Below are 18,363 nucleotides of genomic sequence, written 5' to 3'. Positions count from 1 at the left end.
CTCTGATGGTGCGTAAAATTCCCATTGGCATTCTTTCCTAATCTGATACCATTTTTCTTCCTCCTACTGAGCTAAGATTTGAGAGCTAGGAATTGCTTTTAATCTGCTCTTTTGTAGTTTGAGGATGGGTTCAGGGTGAGGGTGGGAAAGAGGGAGTTCTTATCCAGAACACTCCTGAACAATCTAAGTGTTGCCCTCCCTTCTGAGATGATCCCTTTATTGAGGCCTCTACTGCCCAAAAAGCAGTACAGCCTCTACTGCTGTATTCCACTCCTGGGGGGTTCAGTCTCAGGTCAGTAGGGCGCCATGGAAGATGGCAAGACTGGAGACCTTTCCTACATTTGTCACATGTCCGCTCTCAAGGTACGTTGTTGTTCATTGTTGTTTTAAATTTGTTGTTGATTTAAATTCCCAGGCCTGCTCTCCCACCCCTTTAAGTTGTTTTCAGTGGCTTCATGCTTTTCCATTAAGACAAAGATTGTGAAAGAAGTGGTTTCCACTAGAACACCTTCATTTCCACCAGGGAACCTTATTACTCCTTCGATGTATGCAAATCTAATCTTGCTCTGGATGTTACTGGATTAACAGAAGAGGGCAAAGGTGTATAGTTTCATGATCAAAATTGTGATCCTTATGGAGACATGTTCATGGTAGTATGTTACAAAAAAGCAGGGTTAAAAACTACATATAATAAAATCCCAATTTTGTAACAATCAAGAAAAAGCAAAACAAAGCAAGACATATATACATGCATAAAAAAACTAGAAGGAAATCCATGAAATGTTAACACTAGTTATTTTTGGGGGGCAGTGGAATTACGAATAACTATTTAATTGTTCAATGTTTTCTTTTTTCCCTGAAGTTTTCTAAAGTAAAGATGTATTGCTTTTATAACACAAAAAAAATAAGGATAATTAACATTTCTAAACCACAAAGAAAACAGTGTTCCTGAAACTGGGTGTTTCTTTGTGCTTGGTAGAATGAAAAGAGACCCAAAATTAGAGGGAGCATAAAGCAAGCTCTTTTATGCTTTCCCACCCCATCTGCTTCCAGAATCATCAACAAGGCCACTGCTGTCTCTCTTGAGAGGCCAGCTGCAGCCAGGAAGGGGGACATGCACGCCATCATCCAGCACCTGTGAGCCTCTTAGGTAGTCAAACAGCAGCTGATGCTGCAGGTCCTACTGTTTGAAAGTCATTGTCTTCCTTGGAGGGGAATGAATAGCTTCCCCTTGGTAATATCCATCCTTTGAGTACCAACCATGTATTTAGTATAGAATCTTGTTTCCGAATGCTGGTTAATTGTGATATTGTAAGAGTAATAACTGGCATTATAGGTTTGTCCAAGTTAGAGTAATTTTCTTACATTTCTATGTAAAACTATATCACGAAGGGCTGGAAGCTTCAGTTATAGGAGTTCCTGGCAGGAAATCGTAGCCTGTCTCAACCTCGTCCTTCTCCATCCTGTTTCCCTCATAGCCTCTCTCTGGATGTCCCAGGGCTAGTTTGTTCCAGCAACCATGGAGAAGCCCCACAGTTGTCTGTGGTTAGGAGGGTGAGTAAGAAGTTTCTTTGTTCTTGTTTTTTTAGATGAGCAGTTTTACTCTTTTGGCTCTTATGTCTTTAGGCATGTAACGTGATTGTTATCGCCTGCTCTGAGGAACTTCAAAGAACTGCCCCATCCTGTCACAGTGGGGCCATTCCGGAATTCCCATAGCCCCCCTGGGATCTGAGGGTAGAACTGTAATAATGGTTTCTTCTATTAATTCATAGCCATTTCTATCGCTGGGATAAATATGAGCCTGGGATACCCCGAGTAAGATTGGAAAGTCAGAAAAATGTGTCCTCCTCCTAGACATTTGTGGACTTTGTTGTTCTTTCTGAGTCTCCTCTGGGAAGGGTCTCAAGAACCCCCTACAATTTTGCCTATGAGTCACCCCCAGAGAACCTCTTTTGTTGCTCGGATGTGGCCTCACTCTCTCTCTAAGCCAAGTCAGCAGGTGAACTCACTGCCCTTCCCCTATGTGAGACATGACTCACATAGGGTGTAAATCTCCCTGGCAGTGTAGGACAGAACTTCTGAGATGAGCCAGAACCAGGCCTCATGGAACTGAGAAAGCCTTCTTGAACAAAAGAGGGAAGAGAAAAATGAGACAAAATAAAGTTTTACTGGCTGAGAGATTTCAAAGAGTGTCTAGAGGTTATCCTGGAGGTTATTCTTATGCATTATATAGATAGCCCTTTTTAGTTTATGGTATATTGGAGTGGTTGGAGGGAAGTACTTGAAACTGCTGAACTGTATTGTCTACAAGAATCAAAGTTTTTCAGTAGCCTTGACTCTTGTAGATCATTGTATAACGATATAGCTTTTACAATGTGACTGTGTAATTGTGAAAATCTTGTGTCTGGTGCTCCATTTATCCAGGGTATGGACAGATGAGTACAAAAATATGGATAAAAAAGTAAATGAATAATAGGGGGGATAAGGGGTAAAATAAATTGGGTGGATTGATATACTAATGATCACTGAGAGAGAGGGGTATGGGATGTATGAGTTTTTTCTTTTTATTTCTTTTTCTGGAGTGATGCAAACATTCTAACAGTGATCTTGGTGATGGATACACAACTATATGTTGAAATTGAGAGCCATTGATTGTACACCATGTATGGACTGTCTGTGTGTGAAGATTTCATGATAAAAAATATTAAAAAAAAAAAAAAAAAAGAACCCACTACACCAAGGTGTGAATGACAACAGAGGCTTAAAATATTACTTCTCCTAGGAGGATCTGCATTTTGATTAGAAAGGCAGCCTGAAGCTAGTTATGAGATTTTGGACAGCTGGTATTAGGTAAAAGTAGTGTTGGACAATGATGGTCATTGAAAATAATCATATTCTAGCTCTGAAATCAACTCACTCGTTTGCTGTTGAACAAATATTTATTGAGCACCTACAATGAATGAGGCATTGGACACGGTGAAAAACACTGACACTGACTGAGCCCTCACTGAGCTACAGGTTACCCTGGACACAGCAATACACTGTTACATAAGGCAGTGAGGCTGATTTTCTTCGGTAGATTATGAAAATCAATTTCATTTTATATGACCAGCACTTGAATTTTGCTTGGTGTGTCTGATATCTCCATAATCCACCTGATCATACATCATATAGAGACATCCTGTTCATACTATTTTGACCTGGTCCATAGAGCACGAAATGAAATGACTAGAATTAGTTGGGGACAAGCAAAGTTTAATTTTGAAGCAGACAGTGGAATAGTCATTTGATATTTCAGGTATTGCCCTCTTGAGGACATGTGTCATTTTTGCCTAACAAGTATCACTTGTCTTTGGTAGCAGTTCTGATTTCATGTTGAGGAACTGCCTTGTTCCCATTCACAGTGCTTATAGACTGAAGGGGCTGACTCACCTAGCCCCCCAGCTCCAACTGGGGCCTGGCCAGTCAGATCTCTGCATCTCCTCGGCCATAATTGCTTTAGTCATGGGCACATGATACATACGGCCTACAGAAAATCTCAGGACTTTTTCACCCGCAGTTACTGGGAAAGAATGAGCTCTTGTGCTTGTAGGCTGAGATGAGCCTGCTTAAGGATAAGTCCAATACAGAGGAAAGCAGAGCCCAATGACAGAGAGAGAGAGATAGAGAGAGAGAGAGAGAGACACTTCAATTAGGTCTCTCCCTGGAATTTTCAACTATATGACTCAGTATAAAGAGATGAGAGAGAAAGGCAAAGAGAGAGCTATTCAAAGATAGATACAGTTCTTTTTCTCATTAGCCAGTTTGAATTGGGTTTCTGTCATCAGCAAGTGGACATCCTCACTCATTCAGCTATACTAAGCTTGTACACTCCTGAGAGTACCTAATCAAAGGAAGGTGATGAACTGGTTCTCTTATTCATGTCATTTATTTGACATGTTTTTGCTGAGCATCTAATCAACTGGTGGTCACAGGCCAAAATCTGCCTGGCAGACTGGGCTTTGCTCAAGGTGGCCACAGTGAGGAGGTGGAGTTCTGGACCCTTGGGTCTTCTTGCGGTCATCTGGTTACCGAGCTGCACATTCAACTGAGGCAACATCACGGCTTTCCCGCTCTCTTTTTTTGCATGGTAGGCAGTGGGAATCGAACCTGGATCTCTGGCATGGCAGGCGAGAAACTCTGCCACTGCGCGAGCCTCACACCACCCCACAGCTCTCTTTTCGAATACTGTAATATTCCTTCAAAGCATCCAGGTGTTTTTTTCTTGCTTCCTATCTGGGGAAAGGAAGGACAGAGTTTTAAATTCAAGCTACACTACAAAGATAGTGGAAGAATGATTGCGGCTCCTCTCTCTTAGTCTTTTAGCTGTGAAGAATCAGTATTTTCTTCCAAGCCTATTAATACTTTCTGAAAGTAACAAGGTCTTCCTGCCTAGTAGTGACTTTGTGTCAAATAAGACACAAATGATTTCTTCAATCCCAAATTTTGAAATCCCAATGTCAACAATGTAAATGCAACATCTAATCACAGTTGCTTTGGAAAAGGAAAGCCATAAAGCAGTCAGGCTGCAGCATCAACAAAGAAAAGGTGGGCAACACTTGATGGAGAGTCCCTACTTTTCGTGAATTTCCAGCCATGAGCTCCAGAGCCTCTGAGCATTCATTCACAACCCCTGGGAATGGGGCCTCTGTCTTTTCACAAAATAGATTAAATAAAGTGGCTAACGGGGGACTGTTCAGAAAGGTATTCTGACCCCTCCAATATGCTTCTTCAGTGTCACATTCCTGTCATTTTCTTTTTGCTCCTTTCGCCTTTACGTATAGGCCCTCCAGAAGGAAATTATAGCTTTACTTTCATATCTACATCCCCTGCTTTCTGTTCCATTCCTTTTTCAAGTAAGAGAAAGTGACAGATTTTCCCTTTTCATCACACACACAATTATGCACATATTCACAAAATTCTTGCCAGATATGTGCGTTAGTATATATGTGTGAGTGTATAAACAATCCAAGATCATATATAAATAAAACAAGGTAATAGTTAAGGGGTATGCATCTAGATAGATGGATAAGTATGGATATAGATAGAGATAGATATAGACTATACAGACACTCAAATAACTGACACACACTTCCAAATTATTCTATATAAACCAAAGCTTATTATAGCTATGATAGTATCAGTTCTGAACAGGTTAAAAATCGTAAGAGATGCACTGTTTTTTTATATGAATATTATCACATCTTTAGGAGGCATAATTTATTTATTATTATTTTTTTTAATTTTTTTCTTTTTTTTTTTACATGGGCAGGCACCGGGAATGGAACCCGGGTCCTCTGGCATGGCAGGCAAGCGTCCTTGCCTGCTGAGCCACCATGGCCCGCCCAGAGATACATTATTTTTAAAAACGTTTTTGAAAAAAATATATATCCCCAATATTAATACTATCCTGAAGTTAGAAAAACTGTAAATCGGAAAAGAAAATTGAGGTACCATCGGTGACATAAGGCATTTAATTCAAGAGACTGCTTTCTGAAATGACGGTAGGGTGCAGTCTACCAGATCTCCAGCAAAACAACTGCTCCAACTACCAAAGTAGCACGTTGATACATTGAAATACTCAAATCGGAATAAGGACCAACCCTAGAAATTAAACATTTATTTGGATTAACATGTTTTAGCGGGACTATGTGAAGAGAAGCCAAGGAGAGACGTAGGTAATAGGAATGCCTATTCCTTGCAAAACCTCCTGCACTCTCCAAACAAAATCTTCAAGAAAGAGCTACCCATAGTGAACTGAATGAAGAACTAGCCCCTCATCCTAAGAAGGGAAGAAGAGTCCAGGCTTAGACTCAAGAAAGGCTTCCCAGGGAAGCTACGTAGGATTTTGTCATTATTTTGCTTGCATACCATGGAACTCAAAGCACCTCCCAGGAAATCTCTAATACATGCTCAAGGACACCCTTCTGGCAGTGCAAAATTTATACCTGCAGGATAAATCAGAGGACAGGTAATGTCCAGGTATCCCTGATCTGCTTTCAGGATGTGGAAATGAGTAGGGGTGTGAGACCTCTTGACATCCTGCCTTCCTTGGGAGTCTCTCCCCATCCTCCTCAAGGCTGATAGAAGACAGTGACCAAGATGTCACCTCCCACAGTACTCATCAACTAGAAAACCACAGGAAGGGAAAAGAAGGTCCTCTGGGTGAGATGCACATATTTTTAAATGTTTCAGTTACTGTCTCTTCTAGACCAATGTTTTCAACGTTGACTGGCCAATTCAAATTTGGATAAAGCTAGAAGGTTGACTCAAGAGTCTCAATGCAATTTAAGATACCCTTAACTTAGAAGAATTTATAGCTGCAGCAATACTATTTTCTTTTGTTTCCGACCACCCTGAAATTATTATTTTTTTACTTACATATGAGAACTATAAGCGTTTCGGGACAGTAGAAAGGCTATACAAGCAAAATCTGATTAGCTAAATCAGACTAGTTCAGAGGTCAGCTGCCGCAATAGGTGGGGTGGACAGTTCCCAGGGAGACACAGGTTGACCAGGGTCCCCAGGGAGTTGTCATCACCACTGTGAACTGTTTTAAATACATTTTTTTCCCCAACCAAGTTCATCAAGTGACATCGAAACCCAAATTCAAGCTGATAAAAGTCTACAGCCCTCAGAGTCGATCTCCATCTGTGAGGGAGCATTCAGTGTGTGGGCCAGGAGACAATGCACCCTGTGTCTTCGGGCTGACTCCAGACACCCCAGTATATTCTTTCTTCTGCGGTGGCTTCATTGGCTGCTGCTGCCATTGTTAACTGCTACTTCCAAAGAGATGTCTCCAGCAGCTTCTTCATGAAGACACAATGGCTCTTCACATTCTAGTGTCCTCACTGGGGGTGCCATCCTGTGAACAGAGGAGGAAAGAATAGATTAGGAAGGGGGCAGGGCAATCCCAACAGTCATCATATCTTCTTGGGATGCTAGATTGGGCAATATTAAAAATGACAGTACTCTGCTAGTAATAATAATACAAATAATAATGCTGTGTGTTGACATGTTTTTTACATGTATCAACTCATTTAATCCTAACAAAGTCAATATGAGTGAGGTACTTCCATCAACTCTTGTTTTGTAGATGAGACAAATAGGCATTGGGAGGGTAAGTCACTTCTCTTAGGTCACACAGATAGTATGTGATGGGCCAGGATTAAAACCCAGGGATCTGGGCAGTGAAGCAGGGGCACAGTGGCAGAACTCTCACCTGTCATGCCGGAAACCCAGGTTTGGTTCCCAGAGCCTGCCCATGCCAAAACCAAAGCAAACCCTGGGACCTGAGCTTGTGGCCTCCACTATCAGGGACACTACCTGTCCCCTGAGGCCTGGCCATGTCCTCTGCTCTCGCCTCTTGCTTACTCACTCACTCCTACTCAGCTTCATCTTCCTGAAACACTTGTCAAGAATCTTTGGCAGCATAAAAATAGGAAAAGAACAGAAAGAATTGAAAACAAAAGCATCAATTGATACTTGAGTAAGAGGACACAAACTCTGAAATATGTTCGACAACTAATTGTGGTGCTGTGCTTTGAAATTTATAGGTTTTTTGTATATATGTTATTTTTCACAAAGAAGGAAAAAAGTCAATTGTGATGATAAAAAAAATATCTAAGCCTCCTATATTCTGGAGCAGCTAGAAGGAAAAATATGAGAGGATCAAAGGGTAGCCCATGACAAACTCTGGGATCTGTCCTGTTAATACTTGTTGAAGAGTGCTTTGAAAACTACTGATTTTTTATTTCTTTGCTTTGTATATATGTTACATTATACAATAAAATAAAAAATAAAAAAGTTAAAAATAAAAGAAAAGGTATTGCTTTTAGCTCCTTCTGTGCCAGGAGCTGTGCCAAGACTCAGGCTGCACCCCCTTAGCTCTCTAGCTGAGGAAATAAGACATTTCTGAGGGTGTCCACAGTACAAGGCCGTATGTGCAGCAGGTAACCCTAATGGACTACACTGAGTATGAGGAGGTGTGCAAGGAGCTGGGGACATTTGTAATCAGGGCAATTTGAGAAGACCTGTGAGGAGGTGCCTGAGCTGGACCGTGAGCAATCTCAGTCGGTAGCGCAGGCATTTCCGGCAGAAGGAGCGGCAGAAGTGGTGAGAACATGCCTATTGTGGAATGCAGGTGGTGGAGGCTGGCTGGATGTGGAGGTGCAGATAGTAAAGGTTAGGAGCCCTGGGAAAGCTCTGCATTTGGAGGAATGTCAACCTGATTTTCCAAAGGGCAGGATCAAAGGGTTTTGGGTCAGAGGAATTGTCAGGAAGATGAATTTGGTGCTAATGTGTAGGGTGGGTCTGGAGACTAGGAATTCAGTTGGAAGAAGGTTGTGATTGTAGAGATAAGAAAGAAAGGCAAGCACTAGGGGTCATGGCAGTGGAGATGGAGAGAGAGAAAAGTAAAAGTCCCAGAAGGGGAAATTTAACAAGACCAAGAGACTGATTAGGTATGGGGAGGCGGGGGTGGGTTTATAAAGGGAGGAAACAAAGTTAGTATCTTATTAACAGCAATGGGTAAATCTGGCAAAGGAAGTTCTGGGTTTTAGTTGAAGATGAGTGAAGAGAGGGAGAATGAGGAGGAGTATGTTATTAGAAATATGGAGTAGAGGATGGGTACAGCTCCAAGTCAGGTGGTCCATTGGTGCATGGCTGGAGTATCTGCTGGGGGCCAGCCAGGGGTGGCCAGGAGGAGTGAGGCACCTGCTTGGGAGTCATCTACAAAATGTGATGGCTGAAGCCTGGGAGTGGGAGCCAAAGAAGACTGCCAAACTCAGAACCTGAGGACTCTCCTCCTTTAGGAGGCAGGGAGGGAGTGAGTAGAGGGCAAGAGAGGGAGGGCACTGAGGCAGCTGAGTCAGACAGAAGCTAAAGGAGAGAGGCAGTTTCAAGGACAGTGTCAGCCCTGAGATGTTCACAGCCCTCCTTAATAGTGCACTTTCTATGTTCTGCATGACCAGTTTGTGGTGGGGGGGAGATATTTATGAGCTTCATAATCATTGATAAGAACAAGTTCACAAGGAGGAGCAAATGAGAGAGAGAGAGAGAGAGCAGACATGCACAGAGAGAGGATTGGAATGTGAGAAGGGAAAGCAAATTTGAGGAATGTTTTCTTTAGGATCAGAGATATCTGAGCATCTTTGTAGGTAGAAAAGCGTAAGCTAATGAGGGTCTAGAAAAACAAAATAATACTGAATGGAAATATCTAGTCTAATCTCTCACTTAAAACACTTACAATCACACACACACACACGGGGGGGGGGGGGGGGGCAGAAAGTATCCTATAAAAAATGTCCAAAAAAGGGCAGCAGAGCATGAAAGCTAGAACACAACAAAGGGGTTTATCTTGTCAAGAAGGAACAGCTCTTCTGGTTCAAGGGGAGAGGAGATATTTTGAGTGCATGAGGAAGGTAGGGAATCTTGGGGAATTGGGTGGCCTTCCTTTTAGTCAAGTGGGAGAGGTCATTTGCAGAGAGTGGGAAGATGGGATAGGATTGGGACTTTGAGGAACATGGAGATAAAACTGAGAACGGTAGAGATGGAGTGAGGATTTCCAGGCAGCAGTAAGGAAATGATACAGCTCAGCCGGATTGCTAATAGTGTATAACAGACCCAGTCAGCACAGAGTTATGGATCCCACCAATGATGCCATAAGATTTGGCCAGGAAGGTGGTCTTGGGGGATTAACATGGAAAGATAGAGCAGGTGAAAGGTGATAGGGACATGAAGATGCAGAAAGACAGCACTTAAGTGGCTGACCACAGATGAGGTGTGGGTGGTGACCACAGTGCAGGGTACATCCATAGGTCAAGGGACAGATGAGGTGGGAATGCAGGGGTGTGGCCCCAAGAGGAGTGAGAAGGGATAAGGGCCAAGAACTGAAGCTTGGGGACTTACCCAGTCAACCAGGAAGAAGAAAGAGGAGAGAATAAAGTAAACCCTTAGTGATAAAAGTAGGGGCAATCTCAAGAGAATGTTGCATTTTATTAGCTGAGGGAAAAAAAGAACTTCAAATCAAATATGGAGAAATCAAGGAGAATGACTTGGAAGAGGAATTATTAAATTAGGCAATTAGGAAGTCAGCACTCACTGCAAGTTCAACAAAGTCTTGGACATGATGTCAAAACACCTCAGAGGTCTCTGTTTGGGTAAGTTTGTCTTTGGCATACCTAAGTGGCCTGCATAGTGCTGGAAACACGGTGAGTGTTTGAGAAACACTTGTTATATTTATTCAAAGTATTAGACTTGGATCTTATTCAGTGCCCTCTTTGCAGGGTGACTTTACCTATAAACAGAACCCAAAGTGCTGTGATTTGATATGTCTTGTCTGCCCCATGATAAAAATTCCCAGGATGGTTCATTCTTCAAACGTGATGTGATAGGGAACATGACAGAAGTTAACCCTTGATAGTACCTTCACACATTTGATGCCTTGTTTCTCTTGAAGAATGAATTGCTCCATCCTTTGTGCTTCACAGTGTTCTGTTGTTCCCAGCTAGAATCACATATACTCTGCTGTCTTGTTATCTATGTGTGCTTCTGTCTTTTCCATCTTTGAACTTCCAATATCTTGCACAGTGCTTGGTTAACTAATAGGTAAATGCTGATTGCATGGACACAATCATAATTAGTTTATCAGGTCAACCTATTTCTTCCCATCAAGGAACAAGATAGAAACTAACTAGGGAGCTGGAAAGCTGTCTACTTAGTGGAGTGTGCTGGGACAGGCCCTGGGTGCCTGGGGATGTTATGACCCAAAGAGCCTGTTTTACGATTGTTCTTATGGTGAACGCCTTTGCACTGGTGCCTGACCACAGTGGTTCTACTCTAACCATGGCCAGGCATGAGCGAGACAAAAGAGTATCGGAGGCAGAGCCTCTCCCAGATTAAATACTTGAGGCAGACGTGCAAAGGTGCTTTCTAAGAAGCTTTTTAATGAGTAGAGCGGATGTCCACCATGTGAACGCTGACTGAGCTCTGTGACCTTGGGCAACTCTTGTTCCATCTTGGAATCAGCATTTCTTCCACTTTAAAACCAGAGGGCAAAAATAAATAAATAAATAAATAAATAAATAAATAAATAAATAAATAAATAAATAAATAAAAAGAAAACCAGGGGTCTGGGCTAAATGGTTTTGAGTCTTGGTGGTGGATAAGGAGAGGAGAAAGAATTGAGGGGTGGTGAGTGGAGCTACTCTGTCTTCCTGAGCTGCCTGTTAGGACGAAGAGTGCTCCTGAGGGCACTGAACATTCTCTTCCCCTTGCCTTGAGAAATTACCAGTGAGCCTGCCCTAAAGCTCCTGAAGTTTCTACAGGCAGCTCTCTTCCACCTGATGAGACCTTCCCCATTAACTTTTCAACAAAGGTGACTGTCAGTGAGATGGGAAAGCCAGTGCCTCCTAGCCTGACAATAAGATATGAGAACCACTGGCAGGTGACTTCTTGGACCCAAAAAGGAATTCAGGGCATGTATTTGCCTTCTGGAGACACTGTGGCGATCTAAAGGGATCAGATTGCTCACTTAGAATGGATGACTTTAAAGAGATCCAAAGCATGTTTGCCTAATAGTCCATTTGGAGAGGTCTCAGTCACAGGCATGAGTCCCAAGGACTCATGCTTTCTTCTCTCCAACTGAGTTTGAATGGGAATACTATGAGAGCCCCTGGGAAGCCCCCACCCCCACCACAAACACATCACCTGGAAGTTGTACTGCTAGCGGTTATTTTATTTGGGTCAAGCAATTCTCTCTCTTCTTTTAAAAGTTATTTATTCAACAAGTATTTTTTTAAGGATCTACTATGTGCTGGTTCTATAGTAGGTGGTGAAAAAGAGCAGAGAGACAATAAAAAATTAAAAAAAGGGAATTTCAAGTAGTGATAAGTATCGTGGTGACAAAATGGAATGATGGAAGAGAGGGCCTTGGCCAGATTCCTTGAGATAAGGCTGGCCTGAATGAAAGACGTGTTGGAGCTAGAGCTGAACGATGGGTAAGACGTGGCCTTGTAAGGATCAGAACAGTGTTTCAGCCAGCGGGGGCAGCAGAGATAGAGATCTGAGGTAGGAATGGGGTTGGTGTATTGGAAGAAGGTAAAAAACATCCAAGTGGCTGGAGCATAGCCATAGGAGAGTAAGGGGGAGGTGGACAGGGCCCAGGATGCAGGGCTTGTAGGCCACGGTGGAGGGTTTGGATTTTATTCCGAATCCAATGGGAAGTCATGGAGTGAGGGGTTGGGGACGTAGAGTGGGTTGAATTAAGTCCTCCAAAAAGATATGTCAAAGTCCTAACTCCTGGAATCAACGAATGTAAACTTACTTGGAAAAAGGGTCTTTGTAGAGGTAATGAGGCTGAGGATCTTGAGAAGAGGCCATCCTAGCTTTAGGATAGGCACTAAATTCAATGACTGGTGTCCTTACAAAAGACAGGAGAGGAAGAGTTGAGACACAGGCACAGGGGAAGGTCATGTGAAGTCACAGGCAGAGATTGGAGTGTTTCAGCTACAGGCCAAGGAACACCAAGGACTGCTGACAACCAACAATTTGGAAGAGGCAAGGAAAGATTCCAAGGGTTGCCGACAGCCAAGGAAGCTATGGGACAGACGTGGAATGGAGCCAACACTGTCAACACCTTGAATTTGGATCTCTTACCTTTTAAGCTGCCAGGTTTGTGGTAATTTGTTACAACAACCCTAGGACACTAACATAGGAGATGAGTAATTTTAGCAAAGAGTAGATGATAGAAAAGAAAAAAGAATCCTTCTATTTGTTGTACAGAAGATGGACAGAAGATGGAGGCTAATATAGTAGGTCAGGAAAAAGCTGTTGGTGGTTTCAATGAATGAATGAATGAATTAATGAATGCACTAACAGAAAGGGGAGGGGCAAACACTTGAGGGTGGCTGAGTTGATGAGGTTGTTGTGGAGTAGCTGTGATGGGAGCTACTTAGGTCACTTTGCTTTACTTGTGGAACGTCTAAGTGTCTGCAGGGCTGGTTCTGCTCCTAAAGCACAGATGGGTGGGTTCAAGAGGGTCTATCCTGGAGCTGGGGGGGAGGACACAGGTGAAGGGGAAGGTCCAAGTGTGCACCAGACAGGAGGGCAGGGACTGAGTTATCTCCCTCTTCCTCCTGTGCCACAGGAGTCCAGTAACTGAATGGGTGGATGGACCCTGAAGCCTTCTTCTTTAAAGACCCACCTTAAAGGCCCCCTTCGACCTGAAGCGTCCCCACACCCTCCACACACAATTTGTTTCTCCCTCCCTTGTGCCTAGGCTTCTCCTGGAATATAGCCCCTGCCCACTGCCACCTGTGTCTTGTTTGATGCATCTGAGGATGCATCTGGTGGTCACATATGCTAGGTTGTGAGCTTTGTGTTGAAAGGAGCAGCCCCCTTCATCTTTGAATCCCCTATGGCGGAAACCCAGGATCCTGCCCTTCACTTCAGTAGATATTTGCTGCCCTGAGTCACTGAGTTGTGCCAAGTCTCGGACACTCCGTTTACACCCAAAACTCCCAGTTGAGAGAAGCTGGAAAGAACATGAGCGACAACTTCCTTTTCTTGTCCTTCTGTCGCCTTACCGATGGGCGACAGCCTGTCTCAGTCCAGTGTGGCATGGAGGCGGGAGCCTGACACCCTTTGTTATTGCACACTGAGCTGGTTCAAAACACTGCCAAAGGCGGGAAAGGCCAGCTCCCTGCGCTGGCCCTGGCGGTGCCCTCCCTGTGTGAACAAGGCTGGCCACCTACCTCTCCTGTGGGGACTCCCTGCCCACTCAGGACCTCACAGTTGGGCTCCAGCTGGGCCTGGCCAGTCTCAGGGGTGCCGTCTGGCTTGAGAATTCCATCCCCGTCCTCTGGCTTTTCCTTGTCCTTCTCCTGCCCCGGGGCTTTGTCACCCTCCATTTCTCCAGGGGGGTTGGTGGGGGTCCCCTCCCCTGTGGTGCTCTCCTCCAGCGTCTCCGTGTCTTGGTTTTTTTGTCCTGGCTCAGCCTCTTCATTTCCCGCCCTCTCCTGCTTCCCCTCGGTAGGCTTTTCCGTCTCTGTTTCCTCTCCAGCTGTTGTCTCCTCCACGGGGCTCCTGTACCCGTTCTCTGCCTTGGGCCTGGAGGCTTGGGATGGATCCGTGGCCCCCTCCGGGGCTGCACTCAGGTGGTCTCCTTCCGAATTCCCCACAGCCTTCTCCCCCTGTTTGGCTCCCCCCGCAGCCCTGCCCTTCTCCTCATGTCTCTCTGTCCTACTGGATGTCCTCCTCAGAGGCGGCTTTTCCTCGGACCCCAGGTTTCTGCCGCCTTCCTTTTCCACCCCAGCACTGGCTGGAGGGGATGCTGTGGCTCGGCCCTTGGACGTGAACACCTCCTCGCCATTCTCCTCCTCGGCGCCGTTCTCTTGGGATGACTCCGCCGCCCTGAAGTTGCTGAGGTCCCCGCAGTCCGACTGAGACCTTCGGAATCGCCTGGAGGGAGGGCGCCTTTTGATCGAGCCCCGCGTCCGCACCTGGAAGAACAGGTGAAGAAAAATCATTCAAAAACCTGCGATAAAAAGGCAGGAGGAGGACTGTGTGTCCTTTTGATGTCAGGCTAAAACAACCCACCCAAGGGTTATTTAACTCTTAGGAGAATATACTGTTGTTTGCTCTTTATTTTAGGTTAGAGCCATGGGAAATCACATAGGAGCTTGCAGATTTTTGTCTCGTGCAGATGCAATGCACAAGACAAGGGCCTGGCACAGGGTCTCCACAGGTTCTGAGTCAGACCAGCTTCCTCCTTCTCCCCAGCCAGGCCCTCCCAGCCCCCTGCAAAGCTGGCCAATCCTGGGAAAGTCCGGGCACTTTGCTCCCCAAGGGGCAGCTCTGCATCATCAGAAGCCAGAGCTGAGGAGCTTCCAGCAGGACTGCCTGGAAACAATCTCCTCTCTGGGGAGCGTGGGGATCTCCGAATCAGGTGTCCTCTTGGCCAGCAAGATTCAGAAATCATCCTTCCTGTTCCCTTGTTGCCTGTCAGAAGGCTGAAGTATCATCCTCAGCCCCCACCTCCACCCACTACTATGACCAGATAGCAGCACCCCCACCTCCAATCCCCTGCTCTCTGCTGAGATCCTTTCACTTGGTTCTGCCTTCGGGGGTCTCTCCATCCCCCTGGGCAGGGGGACCTGTGCCTGACCCCGGCCATCAGGCTCAAGCCTGCTCTACCTCCTCCTTACCACCAACTTTGTTTCCTTGGGTCCTGCCTGTCTTTACTCATTTGAACTTTTTGTTTGAAATAGATGTATGTCCTTGGTTGGCCCAGAAGATTCTACTCTCTTTGGCCCCCTTAATTCCAAAGTCACATCCATTTACTATTCCCTGGGATCAGACCCCCTTGCACCTTCGGCCCCGACTGGCTCTGGCCCAGATTTGCTGGGTATATCAGATACACTGGATTGCACATCTGATTCTTACCTCCTCGTGGTAGGGGGGATCTGATGGAAGCACACAAAAACAACAGGGCAGCCTCGACAGAAACAATCCTGGCCAGATATCTTTTGGCAAATTGTTTCTCTGTCAGAAACCGTTTGGGATGATCTTACACTGAAGCAAACTGGTGTAAGAATGATGTGAGGGTCCTGGGATTACCCACATCAGGCCACAGCAGGGTCACGTGGGGTCCTAGCAGCCCGCCCACCCTTCTTTGTAAACCACTCAGTATGTCGTTAACCTTTGCCTTCAATTATTTACATGACTATCTGGGCAGCCCGGAATTTCCACCCCTCTCTCCACAAAGGATAGAGCACCCCAGCCCCCAAGCCTGCCCTGGATGAGTTCTCGGAGGAGGAGATGAGGAGGCAGGCTAGGAAAAGGGGCGGTCTTAATCCAGGGAAAGCTGACAGGAGAAATTTCACTGCTTGTAACTCAGCTGCAGCCACAACTCCAAATGTCTCCTCTTCTCATCAGGACAGCGCCAGGGAAAGGAAAATCTGGGGTGGTCCAGTCCTCATGTTCCCACAGACACACCTCAACACTTGGGACCCAAGCTTCACCTTATTGTAAGAGGGTAGATGGCTGCCTTCCGGCGGCTGGTCGAAGCTGACGGGCACCTCCTCAGGCTCGCTGGACCGGGCTGGACTGGGCGTGGACGGCGGGCTCTGAAATGGCGACACCGCCGCCTTGAGTCCAGGGCTCTTGGGTGAAGCCCCCGGCAGAAGCGCTGCAGGATCAAAGGCTAAATTGGCCTGTCAAGAAAAAAACCGAGAAATTTCCAACAGGGGTGCAGAGAAGATGAGAGTCTGTGTGTTGGCTTCTTGGTCGCCTGGCCTCAGAACTGGTTGGAACTAAGTAACATGAGGCTTTTTGTGTTGCCTCCCACTGGCTCTCCACCACCTCCTCCTGGAAGCACTGCCTCCTCAATCCATTTCCTGCCCCTACCTGGCTGCATTCCAGACAACACCAAGTGGTTCCACCAAAAATGCCCCAAACTATAGACGCATTGGCCAAAAAAGCAATTCCAGGCATGTAACCGAGAAATCAGGATTTAAGGGATGATTCTGATTACTGAATCATATTCCTTTTTGCTTTCTGGGATACTGGAGTAGACCAGAGGGGAATATCTGAAATCCCTCAATTGTATTCTAGCTGCCCTGATATCTGAATGTTTGTAAAAGCCCTTATCTTGTACCTTTGTGGCTGTAGGAACTGTTACCCCCTTTATCTGGTCATTTCTTGTAGGGCAAAGGCCCTATTGCTACTGAAGAATTTGAAGTCAGCCATTAACTAGCTTTAGTCCCGGACATTTGTAAATCACATCAGCTAGATTCTGCTAGTGAAAGATAACTTGTCTCCCTTCCTTTTGCCTCATACCTTTAGTACTGAAGTGACAGCTCTGCCTCCCCTCGTTTCAGCTTGTGCTCTCCTATTGAAATGATAATAACATTGTCTCCTTTTCTGCTTTGAACTTGCTATTCAAAATTACCTTATCCCCCCTTGCTAAAATCCTTAAAAACCTTGAACCACCTAAACTCGGGAGACAGATTCTGAGCCACTAGGCCATCAGCTCTCCTACTATACTCATAATAATAAACTCTCTCTTTGAAACCCGGGTGTCTCAGGAATCGGTTACTGAGTGCTTGGGCAAAAGAATCCACGGCCTTTGTCTGGTAACAGACACCAGCAGGCACCAGGATCTCACAGTAAGTCAGCACCCATTACCTTCTTTCTCATCAGAGTCAATATTAGTACTGCTAATACTGCTGGGCACATACATTCTTTTCCTCTATGAAAATCCTGCCTGTTTAGTTTTGTTCTCATTGATAAACGGGAAAGTGGCTACGAAATCTACCCTGCAATTGGAGCCAGGCCTCAGCCTCAAGGCACCAGGTTCTCTCTCGGTAGATGGACACGGCAGGCTGCTGAGTCATTCCAGGAGGCAGGCAACAGAGCAATTCACCGTGCTCCCGCCACTTGGGCATCAAAGGGCAGGGGAAACCAGATTAAAACGAACCCGGAGCAACCAAAGGGAAGAGATAATCCAAAGAAAACAGAAGCTTGAGAGAGTTAGGAGTTTGGAGTGGAGGAAGCAGGGAGTGTCAGACCCACCCTATTGCCACAGAGAAGGTGGTGGTGCAGGAAAGCGTCTTTGGGGAAGTTTGTACAGGAGCCCGAATCCTCTTTAGCGCCATCTACGGGCCGTCCTCGTCCTCGTCCTCGTCCTCGTCCCCATCCTCCTGCCCTCTGCATTTCTGAGTCACTGTACAACTGCAGCTTGCAGACCCGGTACCAGTACCAGCCCGGGAGGAACTGCAGCAAGGCCTTCCAGGGAAGGGGCAGGGATTGAGGGGCTGACAGTGAATGGAAAGCACATGGGCTCTCCACGCTGACAGACCTGACTCCAAATCTTGGATTTTTCCCTGAATGGCTGTGTGTCCTTCAGTGAGTCCAGTAGCCTTCCTACGTCTCAGATTCTTTATTTGGCCAGACTTCTTAGCCTGATCTCCAAGGCCCTTTATGATCTGATCCCTGTTTACTCACTCCTGCCACTATCTGAGTCAAAACCTGTTCCTCCAATTTGTAAAGTCCCCTTGGGGGACTGGGGAGAAAGGAGGAAGTAGTCAACTTTTCCATCTGAGGAATTCCTGATATTTTCACAAGCAGTGAGGACAACCAATTCAATAGGCCAAGCCCTTGATCTTGGGGTTCGCCCCTCTGAAACTTATTTCTGCAAAGGAGAAGCTAAGCTACTTATAATTATGCCTAAGAGTCATCCCCAGAGAAACCTCTTTTGTTGTTCAGATGTGGCCTCTCTCTCTAAGCCAGTTAGGCAGGTGAACTCACTGCCCTCCCCGCTAC

At 45.5% G+C, this 18,363-nt stretch overlaps 1 protein-coding gene across 3 annotated transcripts in view; it reads right to left on the bottom strand.

Annotated features, from left to right (window-relative positions):
• Positions 1-2,920: 2,920 nt before the first annotated feature.
• The window catches only part of RCSD1 (RCSD domain containing 1), a 72,209-nt gene continuing 56,766 nt past the window's right edge, over positions 2,921-18,363 (bottom strand). For all 3 annotated transcript variants that reach the window (XM_077156875.1, XM_077156873.1, XM_077156874.1), the window contains 3 exons: positions 16,062-16,253; positions 13,794-14,540; positions 2,921-6,904 (listed from right to left, as the gene is read on the bottom strand). In XM_077156875.1, the coding sequence (XP_077012990.1) occupies positions 6,872-6,904; positions 13,794-14,540; positions 16,062-16,253 (972 nt within the window). In that variant the 3' untranslated portion in view covers positions 2,921-6,871. The remainder of the gene's footprint in view (positions 6,905-13,793; positions 14,541-16,061; positions 16,254-18,363) is intronic.

Source organism: Tamandua tetradactyla, chromosome 4 (assembly GCF_023851605.1).
Source record: "Tamandua tetradactyla isolate mTamTet1 chromosome 4, mTamTet1.pri, whole genome shotgun sequence".
Taxonomy (NCBI): domain Eukaryota; kingdom Metazoa; phylum Chordata; class Mammalia; order Pilosa; family Myrmecophagidae; genus Tamandua; species Tamandua tetradactyla.
This window is presented reverse-complemented; position numbering and strand designations above follow the sequence as displayed.